Source organism: Harpia harpyja, chromosome 18 (genome assembly GCF_026419915.1).
Source record: "Harpia harpyja isolate bHarHar1 chromosome 18, bHarHar1 primary haplotype, whole genome shotgun sequence".
Taxonomy (NCBI): Eukaryota; Metazoa; Chordata; class Aves; order Accipitriformes; family Accipitridae; genus Harpia; species Harpia harpyja.
This window is the reverse complement of record NC_068957.1, coordinates 9,274,329-9,292,076: the sequence shown is the minus strand read 5'-3', so window position 1 is coordinate 9,292,076 and position 17,748 is coordinate 9,274,329. Positions and strand designations below refer to the sequence as shown.

The following is a 17,748-nucleotide window of genomic DNA, read 5'->3' as shown; positions in this document are numbered from 1 at the left end:
CCTTGTTAATGCATGTTTATGTCCTCCTGCCCACTGTATAGCTGTACATTGCATAAAGAAGATCTGACCAATCTTTAACCCATTAAATAATTCATAAAGTGAGAGCAGACATCAGCTACTTGCGGAGCGGATCAGTAACCATGGGGTCAGCAATAACTTTGGCTCCCTGGACCATATCCAGCATGTTTAAACTCTGGTGATGTCACCAGGCAAGCTTCTAACCTTAATCATTTGGATGGGAACAAAGGGAAGTTAACTGTTGACATGCGGTGTCTCCCCGGAAGAAACACTTGCGAGTGCTCTGCCACATCTCTGCCTCGCAGGGAACGTGGCCTAGCTCCAGCCTCCTCGCTTCTTTTGTACGCTTCCCTCCTTCCTTACGGCAAACGTGTGGCTGGCCAAATGTTCAAAGGCACGTTTCCTAGACTCCTATTATCTTAAGTGACAGAGGCACCAAAATCCCACAGAATTTCAGGGGAATGTTGGCTGACTTGAGAAGATGGTATTTGGAGGTACTTGGATGGTTTTTTCATCGTGGATGAATTTTGAATGAAAAGCATCTCCTGCCGTGTAAATGACAGAGAAGGATATACGGTGGGGATGGAAGGGGGCAGAAGCCAGGGATGCGGGAGAGGATGTGGAGTGAAGCAGGACTTCTCACCGCAGTAAAAGCTCTCACAATAAAATATCAAGTGGGACTTGCAGGAAAATTCTAGGATTCTCGCTCAGAACTACCTCAGCCAGGCTCTTCTTTTCGCACCAGCCAAAACATGGGGCTGACTTCTCCTAGCACACAGCCCTCTTGACACAGCTCCCAGCTGGGCACCGAGGGATTCTGCAGGTACCGTGATGTCCATAGTTGTTGCAGCGGCTTCTTTTGCTGGCACGAGGGGCGAGTCATGGGATCACAGGGCGTGTGGCCGGGACATGCTGCGCTCCGCTGGTCTGTGCAGCCAGGTTAGTGGCCCTGGGGGACCATTACAATTTGGTGTAGTTTAGTGCTGTTCTGGGATGCAACCAGCTGTGGCTGGACCCGGAGGAGAGATGCGGAGAGGAGGACACAACAAAATCTCGTATGCAGAGTGAAGCACAAAAAGCCCTTCCACCTCTCGCCGGTGAGTGGCACGGAGCACAGTTCTGCAGCAGGTCTTTGGGGTCGTAACCTGCGGGCACAGGAGAGGCATCGTTTCAGGAGGCTGAAGACGTAACCCCCACGCTGCCCCGGGAACTGACCCTCATCCTCCTATTCAGGGAGTAACTTTTAATTCCTTTTGGGGGGAAGCTGAGATGGAGGGAGAAATGAAGCAAGTTGTCCATAGGCATGTGAAGAAACTACGTACGTGTGATGGAACGGGAAACTGAACCTGGTTGTGTAAGCCCGAGTCCATACGGCCAGCTTTTATCCTGTGACTCAATCACAAAACAAACTCACCGTTCAAGATCATCTCCTTTAGAGGTGGCTTGGGAGTTCACCTATAATGATCCCATTTTCTACATCTCCTTCTGACAAATTGCTTGCTCACAGTCTCATGAGCTAACCTTCCGCTGTGTGTCCAAAGGGACACTTGCTTGTGCAAGTACAGTCATCGGAGGCTCTTGTGCCTATCTGCATGGCATGTATCCCGGTGTGTTTGCAAACAGATCTCTATGATGTGCACGCCTTCATGTCTAGCACTATTGGGGCTATTAAAGGCACCCAGGTAAAAAGTCTCACACGGTTATTTGTCAGCCAGATGGCTGTGTACAGCAGAGCATATCTCAGAATCCACTGCATCAGCCCAGTAGTGAATTTTCCAGGTGCCAAAAGATATGCACCTTGAGTTGGAGATAAGAACCGGGACCTTCAGTCTGCTGTTGCCAGCATCTGCAGCCAGAGACTGGGAAGGAGACTGACCCCCAGAGCTAGTGCTGATTATTCTCAATCGCCAAGTTATTCCCTGTTGCTTTATAGGTGTGCTAATGAAGACTCTCAAATTAATTTACCCTGCTTTTTTTTTGGTTGATTTGGTTTTGCCATAATCCAGAGCAGCAGTCTCTGCTTCAGAGAAGATGCTCCAGAATTTATGGCAAGTCAAATGTGATCCAAGTAGAAATTCCATGTTCCTTTTTCTTTGTTTTTAGCTTGGAACATTGTGTGATGTGCCTGAAAATCTTTCCTTACCGGTCTATTGATTTCAATGAATGAACCCACATACACCTAGTGATGTTTTATTATCACTCACCCACCATAGGGTGTATAGCAGCTGGTAATTTTTGTGCATTGACTGCATTTTTTTTCTGCTTGATGGAAAACAGAGTCGCTCCAAGCATATGCTAATGCTGAATGGGGGGGTCCCAACTTCTGACCCATAGCTAATATCCTGCAAGTCACATGAAGCTACCAAGGATTCTTGAGCTGGAGTTCGAAATGCCTATGTTATCAGCAAATAAACACCATTAATTGCTTCTAATATGTTATGCAGTGGTTAAATGACAAGATCCTTATTAATATGCGTGTATATCAGCTTTTTCAGTGTGTGTGAGGGGGAGTATGAAGTGGTAAAATTATTTAAAATTAGCGGGGAATATTTACAGGAAGGCATAAAGAACTGTCAGTTGAGGAAAGCAGCATTTTATGTTCTTGTCCCGGATGACCTTGCTCCAAGGACAAATCAGAGCTTGATGAAATGAAGCTGCAGATGGCTAGTGATCTCAACTCTGTAATAATGAAATGACACAAGAAAAAAATGAGACATCTACAGTTTGTAAATACAATCTGAATGGAAGGGGAGAAAAGGAATTTTTAAGGGGAGATTGAGTTGACTTGGTTACAGCAGTTCAGCTTCGGGTGTTTTAATAATAATTTCCATTTAACAAAATAATGGAATCGCTCCTTATTCCCTATACTCAAGGTCACCTTAATACATTTTTCTTTTTAACATGTCAATATCTTGGTTTTAAAAATTTGATCATGAGGAATACCTAGTTACAGCCTACTTTGTATCCATTATTTTAGCATATTATTTATCACTACGTTTTTTGTAAGTCGTGGTGGTGATTTTTGGCACCTGATTGGGTGGACGATTTGATACAACCATTTTAGGTGTTTGAATAGTTTCGTCTGATAGGAAAGAGTAAGCTTGTGAGAGGTTTAATACTGAAAAAGTGATGCGATAGTTGGTGCCAGAGCATGCTTTGTTTGTGCACTTACATGAGAAATGAGGGGTATATACTGTTGGGTTTTGCATGTGGGCAGGTTTTCATGCAAAGGGCTTCTCAGAAGCGGTTAGACAGCCAACAGCTATTGAAAGTTAACAAGACTTGGGCATCTGCCTCTGCAAATGGAACTTTGCATGAAAAGGAAAAAGAAATTCATGGAAACATTAAGTTAGAGAAATAAAGGGATTCACAGATCTCTGTGATCCAGACCGCCTCACTGCAGTTCGCAGAGCTTTTCAGAAATGGGCAGGTAGAGAACCAATTTCTCCCATTAGCTCAAGATTTCCTGACTTTCACTTTGTTAGAGTGATATCTTCACTTTTTTTTTTGTCAGATCTTTTCTGCTCTCCCTACTACATAAATTCACCAGCCAGTCATTGCATTTCTCTGTAGCGGCTTTTGCCGGGTGTTGAGCTAACCCAGCTCCTTTTGAATCTCATCGACACCTCTGAGAGCATGCCTTGACATAACACAAGGATTACTTGAGTCAAACCACTTTATAGATAGGAGATGTTGTAGTTTGTCATCACAGCTAGCGCAACCTTGTAGAGACAGGCAGAAGGACTACCAGCCGAAATTGGGTGAGATAAATACAGTTTTAGATTATCTCATTGAATTTATAGGCAAGCTGCCCTCGATGGGAACGAGAGCGTGGTGTCAAGGGTTGGGGAATCATGATAGCTGTACAAGCCAAATAGAAATATTTTGTTCTTTGCAGAGAATTCAATTTTGGATCTTGACTCTATGTTATATAGGCAGGTACAAAACACCCCTCTCTGCATCTGTGGGTGTATACACATAAAAACAGTAAGAGATACAGTTTCTGTTAAAGTATGGTGGTACAAAGACTGGTGGGGATGAGTCCAGCCCCAGAGCGTTGCTCTCGGGTGGAAGAAAAGTGTGTTAACACTGCAGGTACCCAGGTGCCATTTCCATCAGGGGTCTGCCAGAACCTCTGTGGGTCTGTAGTCCTCCTGAAAGGTTTGCTTTTCACTCGGGGTGGTGGAGCAAAGCTGTTCTCTGGGCTGCCTTCACCCGTGGCCTGGGAGTTCGCCTGGACCAAAGGATCTGTTTGCAGGGGAGCTGCTGTTGCTGGAGTCTCGATCGTGCCTCCTTACAAGCACTGCAGTCCCTGGGAGGTTGTATGTGTCTGTGATACACCAACTCTCCCATCCGTGTTGTGCCTCGGGCTCTTGGCTGCTCCCAAAGCCGTTTCCCATGTTCTTTCTAACAACATGGTGCTGGTAACAGCATCACAGCTTGATTTCAACTTGCCTGCTAAAGGATGCATTTCCATCTAAGGGAAAAATCGCTGTTGCAATAATTCAGTCTGGATTTTGTGTCTTTCTGTTGCTCTGATTGCTGCTGCTCTTCAACAGCATGTTTTGATGGATGAAACCAGCTCTGAAAACAGTGGTAGAGTCTTTGCACAAAAGCTTTAACTAATTCGATTAATTTTTTTAAGAGGGGAAGTGGATTCAGTTTTCATCTTATTAAAATTCTGGGTGCATTTTTAAAAGCACTTTGGATACTTTGATAGGATTTTGTTTTGTTTTGAACAGCATGCAGTATAAGAGCAGCTATAGGGAAATTAGTGTTTCATCTGCTTTGCTTGAAGGGAGGAGACCCTGATACAATTGCTAGCCAGGTGTGGTGATCTTGTCATTGCTCCTAGCAAAGAAGGAGGACTACCTTTGAAGGAAGCTGTGCATGCTCGTGCCGTATGAAAAGAAAGAAAAGCTTGAAAGAACTTTTTTTTTAAACAAAACCGTATACCCACGGATCACTTACAGTCTTCAAACAAAGCCTTTTCCTGACTGACAGCCCCCAAGATAAGCTTAGAAACTTGAGTCTGGTAGTATTTCACTGCTTGTATATCAAGTAAATGGGTGAAAGATGGGTAAAAAAAAGATCCACCGAGCTGCACAGTTTGTTTTATCAATGTTCATACATTGTGTTAAAACAAACACGCAAACAAACAAAAAACTTTGGAGCATTTCTGAACTGTTTTATCTTGAAGAGCATCTCTGAATTGTGAGCAGAATAGAGGAGAGAAAAAAGACAGAAAACGTCCAAAGAGCAAATGGAGAGTTTTGTTAGAGGCAAGAAGCAGAGGCAAGAAGCATACGTAACCCCTGACTTCTGCCTGAAGCAAATGATCACGGCATCTCACAGACATCACACTCTTGAGTGGGCTGACACGATCATTCTGCCAAACCATGACCCTGGATTTTGTTTGCTTTGTTTGTATGCATTGGCCAAACAGATTCACCATCTTAGTATCTACATGGATTAACAGCTGCGGAGGCAATGATCCTCCTTTGTAGAGGTGGCATCAAGGTTTTCTGTGGGGCCACACAAGGTTACTAGACACTGGGAGTCTATGTGTGGCTTCTCTGTGGGATCTAAACATGCCATGAAATTCTGTGGGTGAGGCAACTTCAATACTATTCGTGTTTTAATTGCTTAATTTGTAGTATTGGTAGAGTCGTCATGCCTGGGAGTCTTAGTCCTGGACTTCAGAGCGTGAAGTGCTGCCCAGGCATGAAAGCCCCCCGAGGAGAAGCAGCACACCTCCAAGACAGGAGACGGTGCACCGGCAGGCAGGCGGGGAGCACAGGGAAATGCAGGGGCATTAGTTTGAAACTAGTATTTGCATTTCCTCAGCAGAGTACAGAACTCCCCATACGTAACAGATGTTCTTAAAATACAGAACAAAACTCGGTTAATGAAACTTCACCCCACCCCTAGAGAATAGCTGTCCCTGCTGTGAATACGGATCCACCTAGAGTCCCGGCCGAGCAGCCGGGGCCTCGGAGCGGATCAGTAGCATGGCCTCCTGTCAAGTCCTGTAGCCGTGCTGGGTTTTTTTTTTTACTGTGTGATGTCTCAGTAAATACTTCAAGATAAGTTATCTCTGGTTACAAAAAAAACCTGGTGGAAAAAGCAGTTTGTCCCTTTCTCATATTTACAGCAAACATCTACCCTGAGCAACCCATTTCCTTTGGTCTTTCCCTTCTATGCTGGGGTGCTGGGGCTCATTTCAACAACCCTTCTGTTTTAAGCTCTGTAATTACTGGATTCGGCTGGATGCCCCATTGAAAGTGGAGGGAATATTTCTCAAATCAGCAGTGTCTTTTGAAATGGAGTAAACTTTTAAAGTGCAGGTACTATATGCATTTTTAATTAGACACGTTTCTGTTCTTCCACTGCTGCTAATGCTTTCAGTTAGGAAGTGAAGTTCTTCCCCGACTCTGCAAATATCTACCGAAATTTGCAAAGCTGCCTGTCTCTCTCTCAGTAACCTTGCTGTGACCTGGTTATCTGTTAGAACCACAAAGAATTCAGCCTCTAATTAGTCCATCTGTTAACTATTGAAATTCATGGCTTAGTTTTATTGTCTGGGTCTGTAACATAATGCTGAATGGTCTCACCTGGCAGCTTATTTCTTATAAAGCAAATGTGCCTTTCCAAGAGCCATTTTGGTGCAGATAACTGTCTTTTCAGCATTGGACAAATGACTCTGTCTAGCAGCCTGCAGTCCCCTTCATGCCCTCACTGAAATAAATTGTACATCTCCAATAGCTCTGGGCTTAAGTCAATACAATTTAACATGTACATTTCTTTGTTATATTCTTTGGAGTTACACCGTAAGAGCAGATGGGAAAGTCTAATAATGATAAATGAGTTTAGTGTTTTCACATAGTCCTAAAAAACAATGAATGCTCTTTATTAAAGATTAGAGGGATTTTTACATATTTGCCAAAGAGCGATTAAAGCTCTAGCTCAGATCCTCAGAAAGTCTTGCTTTTAAATTCTTTTTGGACTGTTTGTTAATGAGGATTCAGAGGAATTAGGGGCCATAAATTTCTTCATTCTCGCTTAAGTGAAGCCACAAAGTGATTACTGGATATGTAACTAAGTGCTGAGGACTGGAGTTTATCAACCGCGTTCACACAGAACAATTAATCTCCGTGCTTATTTACTTCAGTTGTACATCTTGTACGTAATCAGATGATGGGGCTGGGCAGGTCGAGCTCATCAGTGGATTTTTAGAAGGATGTAGATTCATAAATATGCGTGGTAGGTCTCAGTGGGACTGTTCGCACACTTTGCATTAAGTGTGAGCCCGAATGTTTTGTTGGACCAGACCCACACTCACTACAATTGGACACAGTAATCTGCAGATGCATTTGCCCAGCCTAAACAGCCTGCCATTGTGCACCGGCTGGGCGGCTGGGAGGAACTGGTTTCACTGGGCTCTGCAACGGCTTTTACAATTACTGTCAGTGGCGGAATACTGACACAAACAGTATACATTCCTGCAAACCTGGAACCAGATTCTTTTCTCCTTGCTCTCGAAACTAGTGCACGAGGTACTAAGTCGAAACCGTGAAGTTAGCCCCAGTGCCTTTTTGAACAGAAATTGCCACATTGGAAAGCCCAGGGAGTGCTGCAGGAGCTCCGGACCTGCTGTGCGACAGTTTGCCTAGCAACAGAAACACATGCTCTCAAACACATGCTCTCCAATTCCAGGTCTGTGTGATGTGCCGTTTGGTTAGGGATTCTGCCCATTTGATGTTTTAGTATGAGGTTTTGGAGGAAAAAATGGAAAAAAACCTGATACCTACATGCAAACACGTTTTTTTTAAAGTTGAAGAATACAAATCCCCCGTAGCCATCTGTACCCTCCAGTGTAGCTTACGGCTGGCTCAGCCACACGCCCCTCTGGGTGTGAACACCAGCTTCCATCGTTCCCGACTTTGACAATAGAATCCTCCTCTCTTTGCTGTCTTCCTGGATTTTAAAATGGGATGGTCCAAACTATAGACAAGTTAAGATTATGGCTTGTTTGGCTTGGCCTTACTGTGGGAAGGAAAGTGATTTTTCTTGGGGAGTGATGAAAAGGAAAAATGTTTGAAGTTCATTAACCTTTGGTACAGATAGCAGTGTCCTTTAGACTACACCAGAGCTATTCTTAGTCATGACGTTTAAGTGGTTATTTTTTATTGTAAGGGAATACAGTAGTTCCCACTAGTGGTGAAAAGAGAGAACTTTTTCTTTTTTTTTTTTTTTTCTTTTTTGGCTTAACCTAAATGTGAACTGTAGAAGGCCAGATTTTGAATTCATTCTTTGTCTTCCCATCTATGCTGTTTTGTCCTAATTTCCCCAAAAGCAAAATTTATATCTATAGATTGTTTCTTTACTGGCTAATTAAGTGTTATCCAACTTTGCTCTGAAAAACTCAGCAACCCTTTCTGTGTATTTGCAAATGAACTTCGCTGATTGCCATTATTGCTATAGGGTGCCTGCAGAAAATCCCATATAATTAAGCTGTTGTACTGCTACTGCACAAGAGGAGCAATTAGTAATGTGATTTACACTTCTTTACCATTAATAATATGGAAAAATCAACGTTATTTTCTTGATGATGTTTAGAAGAAATTAGAATGAGGTGGACATGATTAGGAAAAGAGACTTTAATGTTATGACTTGTTAATGCAATAGCCCTGAGCAAGACATCAGAATGATTGTCCTTGCACTAAACTCATTTGCTTCAGTAAGCACAGACCCTCTGCACGCAACAAGACAAGTTTGGAGGAAATTGGATAGATGGCAGGGATTTTGGTGGTATGAACATTTCAGTGTCTTTCATGTGCAGAATACACAAACTGAATCCCTCCACTTTCAAATATTCCCCTAGAGGCAATCTGCATTGTTGAAAGCTTAACTATGGCTGCAGAATCCCGTCTGACATGAAAGCAGAGTGCTAGCTTTACATGAACTTTCATATTTACATGTGTAGTAAATCATATTTACTTTTTTCCTCCCCTCCCTCTTTTTCTGTGGGAGAGAGGGAGTAAAATGGGTAGGAGGGAAGGGGGAGGAGGAGAGATGTCCGGCAGAATTGTAAGCGAAGCACCAGTAATAAAGTCTAGTCTTATGAGACTGCCCATGAATAGGAATGATAATGAGAGCAGTGATGAGCTGCAGGTTTGTGTCTTTTAGTAAATTATCTAGCAGGCATTTACATTTCATCAATTGTGCTTTTGCATAATAGACTAAAGTGCTACAACAAAAGGAGGCACCATAAAAACTAGTAATTTCAGTGACCTTCTTGGTAACCGCTCTTATAAAGAATATCCTGGAAGGAGTTGGGTGATTCCTCATGGAGAAGCTGCTGCGGAAAGGCGCCCCAGGCCTGAGGAGCCTGCCCGGTGACAAATGCCTTTCAAGGCTTTCTTCTGGCCACTCTGAAACATGGCTCGTATCCTGTTTTCTCCATCTGAGCATGCTTCTAATTGTCAGATGTCAAAAGGCAACAACCATTTTCTTCTTGCTTATCTCCTGATAACATTGATTCTCAAACAAAGGATGTGGGCTTCCATTCTGAAAACAAAGGAAGCATGGCCCAGCTAAGGATACTGGATATAATATACATACTTCTCCGTGCCAATAATAACAAAACATCATAAGTAATATAGAAGCTGGATGTGAAAATGGAGAAGGGGGAATACACGGGTACTGCTGTGCCTGGGTACAGCACTTACAGGATCACTTCCCTTCTTGTCCTCAGTGAGGCCTTGACTTCTTTCCTCGTTTTTCTGGATTTCCCTGACTACCTGCCAGCTCCTAAGATGCTTAAGCTTCAGTATTTTTTAATTTTTTTTTTCCCTTTTGGGTTGTGTCTTCATGGTGTTCTTGTGAATTTTTTTTTTCTCTTCTCCACACAATGCTCTTTCTTTGGAGGCAAGTCCTCAGCTGGTGGAAGTCAACTCAGATCTTGCATTGGGGACTTACAGCGAGGCCAGTTTGCACCAGCCAGGAATCAAGCCCAGTGCATTACTGATTTGTGCCCAGCCATGACCTGACCCTGCATTTTTGCATGTTCTCCTCTCCTTTCACAGTTAGCTCTCCTTGTTTGTCTGATCGTGGAACCCACAAGAATCACTTCAGTCACAGGCCCACGTCTTCTCATCTTTCTGGGTCCCTGGTCTGATGGCACCTTTTCCCCTTTTCTGCCTTTAGTTTGCTGTTTTCTTCTACTGTAGGCTTCTCCTTTACTTTCAGTTGACAAATCCTATCCTGATGCAACTTTTCTTTCCTTATGTCTTTCAGTGTAACAGTTGGGGAACTGGTGGGAAATGTGATGCTTTACTCACATCCCTTCTGCCAGCCAGGCAGCCATGTGACTTCAGTAATGGTAGTGAATCAGTCCCGTAGCCCTGGGCTAGTCACAAAGAATTTTGGATTAACCTTTTGCTTCTCTCACTTCTTGTGCTTATCCTCAAAAATCAGAGCAGTCCCCTGCCCCTCACTGTCCTCACCGTGACATGTGGGTCCCTGTGAATCCACAAGGTGTTTTGGCCTTGGGAGAGCCAAAGACTCGAGAGAGGGCATCGGCAGAGAGGATAAAGGCTTCTGTTGTTACCTCCCTGATGAGATTAATTTTCTTTTTTCATCTTTCTTGGCAGGATCAAAATCCTGGAATTGTTGCCAGACTTCAGGAGCCGGGCTCCATCCCAAGCGGAGGCTCTGTGCCGGCACCAGCCACGGTGAACGGGTACACGATGAGGAACCATTTACTGAAGCAGCAAATAATGAAACGACAGCTGATGCAGGTACGATGCCGAGTGCCTCTGTGGGTTGCTGTGCTGTCCACCTCACTGGGAGGGACAGGACTAACTGGTATGGGGAAATCACCAGTCAGCGAACACTAAGGAGTGACCCTGGAATTGCGGGGTTGAGTCAGACTAGGGCTGTGGCGAGTCCAGGATGTCATGCCCAAGAGAGGCCAAGGCCAAGTGCTGCTCAGCCAGTCCAAGTGCAGATCTGCCCACTCGTATGCAAGGGAAGGATTCAGTCACCTCCATATCATTGCTGTCATCCTTGGTCAGCCACAGCGTTGGGAGGGAGGATACAGAGAAGGGAGGCTTGGAGAGTGAGTCAGGCCCAGGAGAGATGTTCTCCATGCTTGCCTTTCTCTGTGGTTCCCTGGGGATTTACTAGAGCCGACGTTAGACTCCAGTTTGTCCTGGGCTTGGCTGGACTCTAGCAACAGAAGCCCCTGTACGAGGTTTGTAACATGCTGTGTGAAGGAGCAGGGATGGGGGAATCCCACAGAGAAGTTAGGCGAGGCAGCACTGAACCTGTGCCTCTTTCTGAGCGTGCTGCTAGACTTGGGTCAAGGAGGCTCATTTGTTTGAATGGGAAATGAGATGAGAAGTAGCTCCGTAAAACCCTCAACAAAGCATTGTCCTGCTCATTGATCAAACTCCCTTTCAAAACCAACTCTGCCTCCTTGTCATCAGCTGGCTTCAAGATTATCTGTGCTGCTCTAACCCAGCGGGAGCCAAGCCTCAGCTTCTGCCATCCACGGAGAGTTCCCCGGGTCACAGCTGCTGTCCACAGCAGGGATGCGAGGGCGGTGGTGGGTTCTGGGGTTAATGGTGGGAGACGCAAAGCAGGTCACTTGGAGAAAGCCAGCAACGCCTTGCTCAGAGAGCACCTCCTAAGGATCTCTGGCTTCCTGTGGTTTACTGCTGTGTTCTGGTTAGAAGTGGCAACCAGCACAAAAGGTGATGGTACGCACGAGCAGAGCCGTCCTCCAGACAGGGTAATGGCCACCAGCAGTCTCCTGTTTGTCAGCGTGTCTGTGCAATGCTGCCACAGATTCTGTTCACTAAGAGACTTTTGAGCACCTTTTGTCCCCGGATCTGGTACTTCAGAGAACGCGTCCTCATAGTCAGCAGGAGAGGCGCTGGGGAGACGCCAGGATTCCTGCAGCCTTCGGCTGTGCTGCACTTCACTCATAAGCTGGTGAACACGAGGGTCTCCATGTTCGTCCAGCCCTCCTTGGGCCTTGGGCTGCCTGCACAGCGTCTGCTGAGGGCTGCACTTCCTAATGCTGGGCTGGTGTCAGGACATCTTTGCAAGAAGGGGCGTGTGAGCAATTAAGATGCGGTCTGAAATGAACTGTCTGGGCTGAGTCTCATCAGAGGTGTGTGTGTGTGTACGGGAGAGGTTGTTAATGATGACAGTGGCTACACTTCAAGTGTCTGCTGCTATGCTTGCTTGACAGGAGACTGCAACTTGACTATTATGCTCCTTGTTTTCCAGGAAAAGCAGAGACAAAACATGCTGGGAGTAACATCTGAGCAGAGGAGTTTGTTTGCAGCTCAGCAGATAAATCAGTTTCAAGGTAAGGAGGGAAACGGTGTGCTATGAAAAGCCTCGAGGAGCCAGGGCCTGGGGTCTGATTAAATACAGGGTGCTTAATGATTCTCTGCCCTGAAATAAAAGCATTTCACATTTTATCGTGTATCATGAGATTCGCCCATTTCCTTATCACTCCAGTAATAACTCTGTTACGACGAACACAGAGGAGAGGCCTGTGTAGTGAAAGAGAAAGATGGAGCAGCAGCCTTTCAAGGCTCTGCCATGTTTCCAGGGTGAACACGCGCTCACCAGCTAATGTGTCTCTTTGTATGCAGCCGTGCAGCAGCCCATTCCCGCTGACTGCAGCCAGGTGATGCCAGCTCCTCCGCCCAACCACCGCATGCTGCCGTCTAACCCAGCCATGCTCCAGAGCACCTTGGGCTCTGGCATGGCCCCAGCCACCGCCAGCCAGAGCAGCGGGACGATGGTGATGATTCCACACAACCCTGGCAAGCAGCAGGGGATTTTTCCGCCTAATTCTGACTTTAACATCCCGCTGCGGCCGAGCCAGAACTCGCTGGGCATGAACTCGGGGTGCCAAACAGTACATAGCCACTCTGCCGTGCGGCCGGGAATGCCGATGGCAGGCTTCAGCTCTGGTTCCTTAACAAATCACTCTGCAACACAGCAACACTTGCGGCAGCCGAGTATGCCAAGAATCCCTAACGTCTACCCCACCTCATCTGCCCAGATGTGGACGCCAACTGCAGTGCCAAGAATGCCAAATCAAAGCCAAATGGATACTGGCATGCAGCAGTTCTCCGGTAACGCTCTCTTCTCCAAGCAGAACGTGAGACCAAGTGCACCGGGTCAGCAGTTCTCCCAGCAGGCTGTAGTGCCGCCTAATCAGATCGCTCCCGGCGTCCAGGTCAGACAGATGCAAAAACTGAGCATGGGACAGTCTGGCCAGGGCTTGAGCTCAATGAGTAATCAGAACTTGAGACACAATTTAACCAGAGGACCGTTGCCAGCTATGAATGTTATGAAATCAATGCCACAAGGAGTGTCCGGTTTTAACCAGCTCAATCCTGCCTCGGGCCTTGGCCCGCCAAGCTACCCTTCCACGGGCCAGCCGCCCGACGCCTTCAACAGGATGAGCGCCGCTGCCGAGCTGCCGCAGTATGACTTTGTGTCCCAGCACGGCAATTCGATCATGCCCGCGAACTGCAGTGACACTGACTTCCTCGACTCCCTCATGAAGAACAGCAGCAGCAACGACGAAGAGTGGTTGAACAATCTGACAATGATAGACGACATTTTGGGACAGCACGCTCAAAGCTCCGGACATGTTTAGCTCGGAGAGAAGCCGTCTCGTTGTAAATAACGTAGGTATGGCTTTTGAACAGAACAGACGACCCGTGAAAGCCACCGCCTCTTTCAATACAGAATGAATAGACTCAGCCAATTCTTTGCCTGCATCAAAGTTTAATATTGGCAGTTTTTCAGATGACTGTATATATTTGAATATTTTGTAAATTATGTTTTCCTAAACCTTAAATGTAGAAGTATTTATACTTCTTTGCTGGACTGTTTGTAAATAAATCTATAGCATAACTTTTGGTTTTATTATAGGGATTTCATTATACCTTGTTATAAATATGCAAATAATATTGTTAGTTTCAGTAATACTGTGTATTACAGCATAAAATACTTATGTTTTTGACATAACTTAACACATGAACTAGGGGTGTCTTTGCAACCAGACTAAGCAGAAATCAAACGTGGCATCTGTTCTCCCGTACCAAGAGGAAAGGTTGAAAAGTTGCTTTAAAAAAAATAGATTCCACAAAAGGAGCTGCCGATTCCCTCGTAGCTCAGTCTTGCAGCCCGATTCTGGTATGTAGGTCCCATCCGGGCTCCCAGTGCATTCAGGGGTCTGACCGCAGAGATCCATTTGCAAGATCCCAGGCACGTTCTCAACTTGATACACTCCAGTAGGTCGAGTCAACACTGCCAACGCGCCGTCCGTTGTCCCGCGGTAAGTAAGCGTGTGCTTGCGACGTTACAGCTGCTGACCGGCGTGTGTGTGCGTGTGTGTTGGGGCATCGCAGGCAGGCGAGGCGCTGCGCTGCCCAAACTGGGTTACACTGGAGAGGAGGTGCTGGGCAGACCCTGCCAAGCCTCCCTGGCGACCGTACCCTTCAGCGAAAAGGTAGCTCTGGTTTGCGCACCTCTGCCATGTATATTTGTAGTGTACAGGTGATTTGTTCCTGGTTTTAAGGCTTTTCATAATTTCTGTTTTAATGTGAGACTTTTTTCAGGGGAAAAGTCTATAAACATTAATAGTTAATTTTTGATGTTTTTCTGTCGGCTACTATTGTCCTATGTATATTTAAGAGTCTGTTTATAAAAGATTCACTGTACTGTAAACTTCTTAAAATGTTCATACTTTGTGTAATCATATTTTAATAGTCACGTCATACTTCGCAATACATTTGTAATATAACGTCAGCTTCAAGCACAGAATGTTTTTTTCTTCATACCATAATAAACTGCCAGGGGAAAATTGCATATACTTTATGTGCTCATTTCTCAGCTACAACGTTTCATACCTGCAGATATTTGAATTAATTCGATTTGTCCAGGATGCTACAACGTCAATCTAATAACATGTACAAATGCATGTGTGCTGTCGGTAGAAGAAACGGGCTAGACGAAGAATTGAAGCAGGCTTTAATTTTATTTTAAGATGGGATTTCTTAGGCCCGCTCTCCTTTTCCAGTGTAATTATAGGTGAGTGTGAAATTAATCTCTGTTGTTTTGGTTTTTTTTTACGTAGCACCATGTTTATTGAAGTGACAGTTCTTGTATCAGTTGGCCCATCAGAAAATAAAGCCGTGCCCAGCGTGAGGCGGTGAGGAGGGCTGGGGGGGCTGCGGCACAGTCCCACCTTGCTCGTTCAGTGACGCCTGCGAGGGCGGCGGTGGGTACGGCATCTCACTCCTTCGACACAGAAATCGTCTGACGGGAGAGCTGGTGCCTGCCCTGGGGGAGGCGAGGCTGGGAGGAGGGGTAGGAAGGAACAGGAAAGTTTTAGTAATCTTAAATAAATGCACAAATAGAATCTGTAGCTAAAATTGCCTCGTTTAAACACAGAGCCAGACGCCACCCCAGCTTCCTAGGGCTGGTGGAGAAGACGTGTCAGTGCTCTCCTTTGTCCCAGGCACACTGTGGGCAGGGCAAGCCTGAGGATATCTCCTGGGGGGGATCTCCCTTGAACTGGTCCATGCTGGAGGGAGGGCTTTGGCAAGGTCATCCCCACCCTGGAGCGGGCCCTTCTGGAAGCCCGTTCTCCGGAGATGGATGGCAGAAAACAGCTCCCGAAGTCAAAAGTGAGAGGGGCCAGTCAGGGTTTAAAGCAGTCGGGTACCAGCTCTGCTGCCGGTGCTCGGGTGGGCAGGAGACCTCTCCCAAGCGCAACCACCCCAGGCCTTGTCGGAGATCCGTCTGGCTTCGTGATGCCAAAGGTAGGTCCTCGCCGTGCAGGAGGCTCCGAGGGGAATGACCCCTAACTGGCTTCATCTTGGGAATGGCACATACTTGCGTGAAACCAGGGCGAGGAGGAAAGAAGCCAGTTTTTCCAGCAAAGGAAATCAGCCCCACCAAACAATTGCCCAAAACAGGCTGTAAAACGCGGCAAGTGTCTGAATGAGACAGACATGCCGACTCGCCTCCAGACAGCGGAGAGGGGGAGAAATGCCTGTGAGTACGTCTGTGGCGAGGACAAAGGTGAGTTTGTTTGGCTGTGAAAACTGGCACCGTTTCAGCAGCTTTTCTGTCGTGAGCTGTGTCCTGCCAGGGAGCAGCGCTGGCTGCGGCCGGGCCCTCGCTGCTTTATGGAGCAGCGGGTCTGACCACAGGTCTGGGAGCCAGCAGCGCCCGACCCCCTCCGGGTCAGCAGCACAGCAGTCACAGATGGCAGAGAAGGCTACTGCCCATGCGCTCTGCTTTAGGACATTAATAAAAGTAACAAAAATGCCCTCTTTTCATTCTTCTTTTTGTTTGTGTCAATGCACCTTATGGCTTTGCCGTTCTGCAGAACTTGGGTTACAAACACGGTGGGGGGACGTCTTCAAAAGCCAACTGTTTCCCACAGAATTTATGGAAAATGGTTTATCTTGTACCTGCGTGGCGTACCCACTGGTTTTCACTCTGGTTTCTTTTTCTAGCTTTTGAGCTGGTAAAGCTTTTCACCCCTCTGTATCCCAGTTCCTCACGTCTCAAGAGGGAATGATGATCCTTCCTTGCCGCAGAGGTGCTGTCAGGAGTCAGGACTGTATCAAGCTTGGAAGAAGAACAGGACGAAGTAGCAGTATTATCTTGCTGTCTCTGGTTGTAACTGCTGATTCTCAAACATATCTTTTCGGGGGTTGGCACATAACCGCAACGGCCAGTGTTCTGCTTGGGTTGTAGCCTGACAGCTGGGCCGCTGCCTCTCCCTTAGGCCGGCAGGCAGCCCGGACTGGGGCAGAAAGCGCGGGGATGTGCAGGGTGAAGGCGTGATGATCGCGGGTTTCGGCAACTGGAGCACTAGCACTGCAGGTCGGTGTCAGGCTGTAACAGGTAATGCCTCGATCACAATAAATTGTCCGTTTTGTTCTGCAAAAAATACCTTTGTACTTTGCCTTCCCCTTGTCTTCTCTCCGTTTGAAGTGTGAAAATGCCCGAAGTCTGATCCTACCTTCGCTTTCATGGTCCATATCACTAAGGCGCATAGTTACAGCTAGCAAGGGCATAAGACTAAACACGTCTGCACGGTTCTCCAGTTGCATTTACTGGACTAGCAGATCACACCACAAGGCGTACGTAGACTTACGCCGCGAGCCACATTCTGCTGCTTTGCGCGCAGCATAAACACAGAATAGGTCTCCTGAAGGCAGTGGCGTAGCATGGGATTTACACAAGCATAAATAAGAGCAGCATCTGGTGCTGTGGAAGTGCAAAATGAATTTGGATTTCTAAAATAGTTACAAGGAATGAAGTGTCTGACAGCGCTCGCTGTTGAAAGCTATCATTTATTTCCCAAACAAGTTACGTCACCAGACTGCCCTCATAATTATGGCCGTGAAAACAGAGGCAAGGCAGTAAGCTTTTTCCTCCTGGATTCTAAAATAACATCAAGTGCCTATAAAGGCCAGAATTTCCAAAGACCTGAGCTCACTAAAAGCCCGTCTGTCTGAAAGGTTAGTAGCACAGGTAAGTCGGACTTATTACAGAAAAATTCTCTTTGTGGATTGTATTAATCTAAAGCGACCCATTTTTGACAAAGGCAAAACAGTAAAACACGCTCATTCCTATCAGAAAGCACACAGGGAGCACCTAGGAATAGAT

General features: G+C 46.2%; 1 protein-coding gene across 2 annotated transcripts in view; it reads left to right on the top strand.

Moving 5' to 3' along the window:
• The window catches only part of MAMLD1 (mastermind like domain containing 1), an 85,273-nt gene extending 70,345 nt beyond the window's left edge, over nucleotides 1–14,928 (top strand). For both annotated transcript variants that reach the window (XM_052813155.1, XM_052813154.1), the window contains 3 exons: nucleotides 10,674–10,820; nucleotides 12,319–12,400; nucleotides 12,693–14,928. In XM_052813155.1, coding sequence (XP_052669115.1) covers nucleotides 10,674–10,820; nucleotides 12,319–12,400; nucleotides 12,693–13,711 — 1,248 coding nt within the window. In that variant the 3' untranslated portion in view covers nucleotides 13,712–14,928. The remainder of the gene's footprint in view (nucleotides 1–10,673; nucleotides 10,821–12,318; nucleotides 12,401–12,692) is intronic.
• The last annotated feature ends 2,820 nt before the right edge of the window (nucleotides 14,929–17,748 follow it).